Source organism: Trichechus manatus, unplaced genomic scaffold (assembly GCF_000243295.1).
Source record: "Trichechus manatus latirostris isolate Lorelei unplaced genomic scaffold, TriManLat1.0 scaffold00014, whole genome shotgun sequence".
NCBI classification, from domain to species: Eukaryota; Metazoa; Chordata; class Mammalia; order Sirenia; family Trichechidae; genus Trichechus; species Trichechus manatus.
This window is the reverse complement of record NW_004443950.1, coordinates 1,836,799-1,845,003: the sequence shown is the minus strand read 5'-3', so window position 1 is coordinate 1,845,003 and position 8,205 is coordinate 1,836,799. Positions and strand designations below refer to the sequence as shown.

The following is an 8,205-nucleotide window of genomic DNA, read 5'->3' as shown; positions in this document are numbered from 1 at the left end:
CACACCCACACCCACACCCACACCCACACCCACACCCACACCCACACACACACACGACAGTTCATTCAGTTCTTACAACCCTGGCAGGGGTTCTCATTGCTTATGTCCAGGTGGGGACACTGCTCCTCAGGAAGCTAAGTGCCTTGCCCAGGATCACACAGGCAGAAGGTAAGAGCAATACCCCAGGTCTTCTGGAATTCAGTCCAAGACTCTTTCCTCTGTCCTTCCTTGCCCCTCTCCCTGTCCACCCACTGGAATACATGACAGTGGGCCCATCCTGTCTACTTTAACTTCACCGGCAATCACTTCAGTCTTTCTCCCCAGGGGCTAAGGGACCCCGGGGCCAGGCCCAGGCCCGGTTCTGGCTCCCCTAGTCCCCAGTGCCCCAGACCAGCATAGCCTCCCGAAGTTGGAAGTGACCATGCCTGGACTGCTACAGGCCAGACTGGGCTACAGGGATTGGTTCAGTTTGGGAGGCTCCTGGAATAGGCCAGTGAGCAAAGGGTTTGATCTGGGACCCAGATGGGCCGAGAGGTACCCTGGAGACTGAGGGCCCAGTGCTTGCCTAGCTTTGCTGCCAACTCTCTCTTCCTCGAACTCAGGACCTCCAGGTTCCAGCCTATACAGTGGGCCCTGTAGTAGACAACCCCTACCCCCACGTCTCAGAGGACAGGCTACTACTGGAACCAGCAATGCTATCCAGCGCCATCCTCTTTCCACTGGCTATTGCCTGTCCCTCTGAAGACTTCTTCCCACCAGTGTTCTTCCTTAAAAAGTTAGCCCTGTGTTCTGATCTGTCTGTCGTGTTCACAGACTTCTCAGGAGTCCTCTACACTGGCTTTCCCTACTACCTCACCTCCTACAAATTCCTGTGATCTGGCTTCTGCTCCATGGCAGCAGGTGGCCCCATCCTCCACCCAAATGGCAAAGGCAGAAACTCTGGAGCCCTCTCACCCCACCCCTCATCCAGTGTCACCAGGCCTGTTCATTTTCCTCCTAAAGAGGTCTCGGTGTTCATTCTCTTCCCCCTATCTCTGCTGCCACTGTCCCAGCCTGGGCCCATCTTCTCTCTCTGCATCCTCACCAACTAACCTTCCAGTCAGCTCCTGAAACCCTTCAAAGGCTTCTAACTAGTCATTGCTTTAGGATAAAATCCAAACTTTGTAAGATGGCTAACCCCCAACTCACCCCATTGCCGTCGAGTTGATTCTAACTCATAGCGACCCTATAGGACAGAGTAGAACTGCCCCATAGGGTTTCCAAGGAGCAGCTGGTGGATCCAAACTGCCAACTTTTTGGTTAGCGGCCAAGCTCTTAACCATTGCACCACCAGGCCTCTGATGGCTAACCAGACCCGTGCTATCTGCCTCCCCCACTCACCAAATGACTTCTCAAGAAATCCACCTGCCCCCAGATCCAGCCTCTCTATAAACTTTCTGTTCTTCTAACATCCCTCCCTCAAGATCTCACCTAAAGCTGGCTGTGCCCAAAACATTGCCCTTCTCCTACCAACCCCCTTATTCACACTCATATCTCCTCCAGGAAGCATCCCCAGTCCCTGCCTTGGTTAGGCCCCTCCTCAATGCTCCCACAACTCCTTGTACTTCTTACATAAAAAAACAGGTTACAAACCACAGCCTCATCTACCCTGAAACCCGAAGAATGAGACGGTGCCTGGCGACCACTATAGATGGATCCTGATAGAATGGGAGGAAAATGTGGAACAGAACCTCAAATTCCTTAAAAAACAAACCCAGACCTACTGGACTGGTTGAGACTGGAGGACTGCCCGAAACTATTGCCCTGAGATACTCTTCAAACCTTGAACTGAAACTAACCTCTGAGGTCACTTTTTTGCTAAATAGCCAATTGGCTCAAAATATATCACCCGTAAATACTGTGCTCCTTTAAAAAATCACCTATATGAGACCAAATGGTCAACAAATTACTTTAAAACAGATAAGAATGTAAGGGGACAGGGAAACTAGATTAATGGAAATGGACCAACCAGAACAGAAATAATGAGAATGTTCACACATTGTGAAGAATGTTACCAATGTCACTGAACAACTTGTGTAGAAATTGTTGAATGGAAACCCAAAATGCTGTGTAAACCCTCACCGAAAACACAATAATATTTTTAAAAAATGGGTTACATTTTATTACTGTTACTTAATTTTTGAGGTCCCGTATTGAGTGTGAGCTGTGGGCAGGCAGGATTCCTGTATCTTGCTCACCAAGTGTTTACAGCATCCAGGAAGATGCCTACGACACAGCAGGTGCCTAATGAGTAACTGTTCAATCAGTGAAGAGGTAAGGACTGGCCACAAGCTCCTCTTGGGGGGGGGGGGCAGGCAGACCCCACAGCAGGTCCCCCAGACCCATTTCTATCCTAGTATCTGGAGTGGAATCCTCAATGGTGTACCCCAGCAAGCTTGTGGGCCCTTCCCGTGTCCCTGCTTGGGGCAGTCAACTCTGCCCCAGCAGCTCCAGCAGATAGGCCAAGTGGGGTTTTAAGTGTGGTCTAGGAGTCCTGTGAATGGGCAGAGATCAGCAGTAGCAGCAGAAGGGAGCCTAGAGGCATAAAGGTGCTCCTGGCTGAGCGCCTGACAGACCGCCCCTTCCCTGGGTACTGGGCCTAAACTAGGCGGCCATCGGGATCCGCCAGGCCCAGCAAGTCCTCCGCCAGACTGGTGAGCTCGTTCTCCTCCAGCGCCTCCACTAGGCGTTGCAGCGTAGCGCGGCGGCCCTCAGCCTGCACGAAGCGCCGCAGTAGCTGGAAGGCCTGCTCGTACAGCCCGTCGCGCTCATACTCATAGGCCAAGGAGTCCAGCACCGGGTCTCGCAGCGCTCGGCAGCCGCGCTGCAGTGAGCGCCCCACTTTGCGCCATTTGAGGCCCACTGAGCGAGCAAACGTCTGCTGGTCCTGTAGGCTCAGTGGCCGGTTCACTGCAGGGGGAGTGGGGAGGCAGGTTGAGCGCGGGGGGACTCCAGAGCCAGTCCCCTCTCCATCCCCTGACTACCAGACCCAGACCGCTCTCCTCCAAAACTCCATCCTCCTGGCGACCCAGTCTCTCCGCGCGCCTCACCTATAGGCTGACCCTGGAACAGAAAAGTCTGGCCAGAAGGCGGCGATGGCTTCTCTGACAGGGAGGGGGCCTGGGACTGCAAGGGGGCCGGAGCGACCTCCACGTCGTCACTCTGGCCCCCCGGGCCGCACGTCAGATTCCGGAGCGCATCCTCCAGTTCAGCCAGTTCCTCGTCCCGCAACCGGTCGGGCTAAGGAGGGGAGTGCAGCGTCAGTGGGGGTCTGGTCCGCGGATCCCTGCGCCACCCCACCCAACCCCAGCCCTGCCGCACCTTCTGGGCAAAGATGCAGTTCAAGCAGCGCTCCTCGTCCAACAGTAAAGCGTCCAGCCGCTCAGCGCCAGCGCGCAGCTCCAGATGCAACAGCACCGAGTTCAGGGCAAGTGCCGCCGCCAAGCACCTCTGCAGCGCGGCGCGCAGCGCCCCCTCGCGGTAGGCGCGGAGGAAGCGGTCGCACGGCTGGCGTCCGCAGAAACGCAGCTGCAAGATCAGCTGCGGGTCGCTGCGATGGATCTTGAGCATCTGCAGCTGGTCCGGGCTCCCGCTGCTCTCTGCGGAGGTGGGGAGTCAGGCGCCGTGCGGTCCCTACGCGGGGCCGTTCTCCGGACCTGGGGCGCGGAGTTGCCCCAGACCACCCAGTTGAGAAACAAAATTGGGATGCAAACAGCAACAACCCAGAATAAAGGCCAGGACCTACCCCAAGACGGAGAGGGTACCTCCCACCCCATTTCTGAAGACCCAGATGAGGGTGGGCAAATGGGACGTGGGGAGGGACTTTGCAGTACAGGGGCATGTGCCCTGGGCAGCCAAGCCGTCTGATCAGGCGGCCAGTGGGGCGAGAAAGGGGCGGGAGAGGTCTCAGGTCTTCTGCCTCCACCAAGTGTGGCTCCCGCTGCCCGGGAAGCAGAGGGGCTCTCGCCGCTCTGGGACTGGAGACCCCCCGGCTGGCTTCAGCCTCCTGTGGCCTCTGCCCTAAGATGGGAAAGGGAGATCCGGAAGGAAAGGTACTGGGGAGGGGGTCTTGAGAAAGCAGTGCTGTAGCAAGAAAGGAAAAGAGGAAAGAGAGGCACGATTAGTAGAAAGGAGTGAGCGGGCTGGTCGTTGGGGGAGAGGGAGAGTCGAGCAAGGGGGACGTTAACGCACAAACAGGCAGATCATCCACGGACAGGCCCTAAACAGAGAAGACAGAGCCTACGCAGCCTGGGGTCTCTCTGCGATCTTTCCTGACGCCACGTTTTAGCCAGGCCCACCGAGTCTAGGAGGTGGGGTTTCAGCCCCTGGCCCCGCCCACAAACGGCCCCAGCCCGCCCAGCCACGCACCTGCCAATGCAGTCCGCAGGGCGCTGTACACTGCCACCTTCTTCTGGGGGTTAGCGTAGGTATCTGACAGGATCACCTTGTCCACCGAAGATTCCACAAACAGGTATGCGCTGCCCACCCACTCCTCGCATTCTTTTGGCCCCGCGGCCATCCCAACTCCTGAATTTGCAGTGAGGTCTCCAAGTCACTCCCAGACCTGAAAACAGCTCTGTCCTGGCCCGGCTGTCTCCACCACTGCAGCCCCACCCAGCTGGCACCCTTGGGACTGGAAGTTCACCATCTCACAGGTAGCCCCTTGTGCACTGCACAGAGCCGAGTTGAGCCCAGCCTTGCAATGAGGTCTGTCCCTACACTGCCTTCTCCAAGAAAGAGCCCAGGGTCAGAGTGGCAGGAGAACAGAGTCACGACTCTACAGTGGAGGCAGAAGCTCTGCTCCCTCCTCAGGCCAGAGAGTCTCTCTTACTCAAAGCCAAAGCTGACAGTTTAGGAGACATCATCACGGATAGTGGCCATATCCCACAGCCAATGGTACCCATGTCCTGGCTTTGTCCTCAGCTTAAACTTGAGCCTCCAGGAGGCTCTCTCACCTGCACTCCCACTGCACCTGTTCTTCAGCCCCCTGGCTTCACTTCCAAGGATGCCTGTAGTTTGAGCCTGCCCAAGATCCCTCTCTCAACCCTGACAGAACTTTAGGGACTTCCCCCTCCTGCTTCTCAATCAATGTGCCTGTTGAGAGGGCTAATCCCACTCTATGGCTCCAGATCTGTGCCTGCGATCCAGGCCCGGCCAATCAGCATATTCCATTCACCTCCCGCAGTGATTAATTCAGCGATGGGCATAGGACTCAAGCTGAACCAAATCAAAATCAATCCTGCAACTTTGGCTAGCCCAGTAAGAAAAAGGTACTAGCTTCCCTTCTCTTGGGGCTGACTGGTGGGAAGTGGTAGATCTCCTTTGCCATTGCTTTCAGAAAGCCTGGCTGAGAATGAAGCCCACAGAGAGGAATACAGAGATAAGAGATGGAGAGATGAATTCCTAACCACACTTTGCTCCTGGAATTAGCTCTTCCTGAAGCCACTGCACCCTGGACTTTTCAGTTATGTGGGCTAAATCATTTTTTTGTTGTTGTTCTAAAGTCATTGGAGCTGGGCTCTTGTCATATGCAACTCAAATGGTTCTTTTACATATCCCTTCCCTGTCCAGCCAGAGCAGGGTCCCTTCTGTCATCTTCTGACAAAAACCTAGGGGAGGGGGGAGGCCACCACACTGACTCTCAGGTCAACAGCCTCCCAGTCACTGCCCCATGAGGCAACAGATGGGGAACTGCCCTACTGCTTCCTCCCCACCTCACCTGAGACCCCATCCCACCCTTTTCCTGGAAACATGGGCTCCAGATCTCACCTCCTGCCCATTAGTCACACTCCCTTATTCCTGGGTCTTCGGCATTTACATATGGTGGGCTAGGAGGGGTGCTGAGATCCAACTGTGGGCATCCTGGATGTCACTGCTCCAGCCCCAGCAGGCATCTATTTGCATGAGTAACAAGGAGCTTCAGAAGAGAGGGTGCCAGGAGGAGCCAGGACCACACCTTGGACATGGCTGGGGAGGGGATAGAGATCCTGAGCTTAGAGCAAAGGCTGCAGCTCAGATCTGCTCTCTGACCTTAACCTGAGTGCAGTAACCAGGCAGGTGCCCCCCCGCCCCCCAGCACCACCCAGACCCTGGCAAGAGAAATGATACCTCGCAATGGTCCTACCCTGGGTCTGAGCACAGGGGACAAGCCTTCTGGAGTCCCCTCCCCCAAAATATTCTGGTAGAAAACATTAATACTTGTGTATTTACGCAAAACAATCGTCCGGAAACTATTAGGAAGTTAACATTGATTATCTCTGTGGGGTGGAATTTGGGGTGATTTTGATTTTCTTTGTAAGTGTGTTAAAAAAGAAAGAAAACTTCTAAAAAAAAGTAAGAAAATAACGGGGGGGGGTGAGATTTTGCAGGTGACAAGTGGGACCTAGGAGGGGAGATAAGTGGGACGCGCTGGGGAGTCTAGAAGGGAAGGGGAAGAGTGGAAACCTGTCCTTGAAACCTTTCCTCTTCCTAACCAGTCTTGGGATGGCTGTTGTCCCGCCCCAAAGAGTGGAAGTAGGGGCGGGGCCAGAGTCTGCCCATCAGACCTGCCAGGAGGCACAGGAAACCTGGAGGGGGCAGGACTGCCCCACTGCACTCAATAGGACTGGACAGACGGTGGAAGTCAAACAAGGCTGGAGGTCGAGAGGGTCAGTTAACAGGGTAGAGAGTAGAGAAAGGTCAGGAGCCTTCGACTCCCATTTTCCCCTTGGCAACTCCTTCCCACGTGTCCTGCCACAGAAACCCGTCCTCGGGAAGCCCCGCGCCCCACCCACCAGGAGTCCGCCCCTCTGCAGGCCGGGCGGAGGCTCCCGAGCTAAGTCCTGGGAACACGTAGCTGGGCAGAGGCTGTGCGGAGCACGTGGGCACTGACCCAAGAAAACCCACCTCGAGTACCAGGGGCCAGCCCGGCGTGGCGCCCCATCAACACAGCTTAACAGTCCCGGGTAGACCCACTGCCAGCCAAATGGGCGGGTACAGCCTGCGGGCATGGCCCCTAGTGGACTGAAAGCCTTCGACTCCCCGCGCGCCCCCTACTCAGCTGCGTCGCTCGAGACCTCGCAAGGGGAGCTTCCCAGACTCCCACTAGCCCCCCCGCCAACCATGCTGGGGATTCGCACTTGCGACAAGCTTGGACGGGCAGGGGTCTCCGCTCATACGTCTGTTTAGAATCACCCGCACCTCCCTCTCACCCGCAGCGCCCTGCCGCTTCTTGAAAGCCCTAGTCGGGTCAAGAAACCTGCGGAGGTCAGGGTCCATATCCACCCCCACCCCGCCTTCCACAGAAACAGCGCAATAGGCCACCACTACCAGGCCGGGGCAGCCGCGGGTGACAGTGACAGCCGCGCCGCGCTCACACTCCCAGGCCAGGATTCCACCTCCGCTCCCACTGGCACCGGGAAGCCCACCCACCCTCCGCACTAACCTGGCCGCCTCCACCCGGCCTAGATTCCCACGCCCGCCGGGCTACGCTCCGCCAGCGCCGCTTCCGTGTGTGCGCGGAGCCGCAGGGGCGGTTCCCCAGCCGGAGCCGCCCAGTCCGCCCTCGCCTCCCCCTCCTCCCCGCTGCTCCTGGCGCCTCCAGTTCGCCCAGCTTTCCTCCGCAGCCATTCCCCTGTCTCGGAGCAGAGCCCACCTGGACCGCTGAGCTGGTAAGACACCGGCGCCGAAGCTAGACGGCAGGAAGCAGGAAGGGACTTCGAAAGATCGCCTTTCTTAAGAGGCTAGAGGGCCCCAGGATGAGAGCTGCTCCGCCTCCTCCGGTGGAATTGGGATGGATCCACAAGGGGGCACCGGGGGGACACCACCTGAGGACCAGAATTTTGTGGTGCTCCCCGGGGGTCGGGCTCGTTGACCTCTGATCTGTTACTCCCTGGCACTCAGAATGGGGTATCTATGGGTCCCACGTACAAGCCCGGCCGATAATATCTGGAACCCCAGGCTCCAAAACCCATTGCCGTCGAGTTGATTGTGATTCATAGAGACCCTAAAGGACGGAGTAGGACTGTCCCATAGGGTTTCCAAGGCTGTAAATCTTTTGCGGAAGCAAACTGTCATATCTTTTTCCCACGGAGCGGCTGGTGGGTTCAGCTGGTGGGTTTCAGTTACCAGCCGACCGCTTAACCACTGAACCACCAGGGCTCAAAAAAAAAAAAAAAAAAAAAAAAA

The 8,205-nt window shown here is 56.6% G+C and overlaps 2 protein-coding genes across 8 annotated transcripts in view; one reads left to right on the top strand and one right to left on the bottom strand.

Moving 5' to 3' along the window:
- Positions 1-2,146: 2,146 nt before the first annotated feature.
- TRADD (TNFRSF1A associated via death domain) overlaps positions 2,147-8,205 on the bottom strand; it is a 6,624-nt gene continuing 565 nt past the window's right edge. Inside the window, exons 1-6 of one of the 7 annotated variants that reach the window (XM_023726836.1) lie at positions 7,673-8,061; positions 5,809-6,006; positions 4,408-5,648; positions 3,361-3,638; positions 3,090-3,279; positions 2,147-2,949 (exon numbers count right to left, since the gene is read on the bottom strand). In XM_023726836.1, coding sequence (XP_023582604.1) covers positions 2,639-2,949; positions 3,090-3,279; positions 3,361-3,638; positions 4,408-4,558 — 930 coding nt within the window. In that variant the 5' untranslated portion in view covers positions 4,559-5,648; positions 5,809-6,006; positions 7,673-8,061 and the 3' untranslated portion in view covers positions 2,147-2,638. Of the gene's footprint in view, positions 2,950-3,089; positions 3,280-3,360; positions 3,639-4,407; positions 5,649-5,808; positions 7,403-7,462; positions 7,534-7,672; positions 8,062-8,205 lie in introns of those variants that run through there. The other 6 variants (XM_023726838.1, XM_023726839.1, XM_023726842.1 and 3 more) reach the window with 6 other exon arrangements.
- Positions 7,596-8,205, top strand: part of FBXL8 (F-box and leucine rich repeat protein 8) — a 4,040-nt gene continuing 3,430 nt past the window's right edge. Inside the window, exon 1 of the mRNA XM_004371506.2 lies at positions 7,596-7,688. The gene's annotated coding sequence lies outside the window, so the exon portion shown is untranslated. The remainder of the gene's footprint in view (positions 7,689-8,205) is intronic.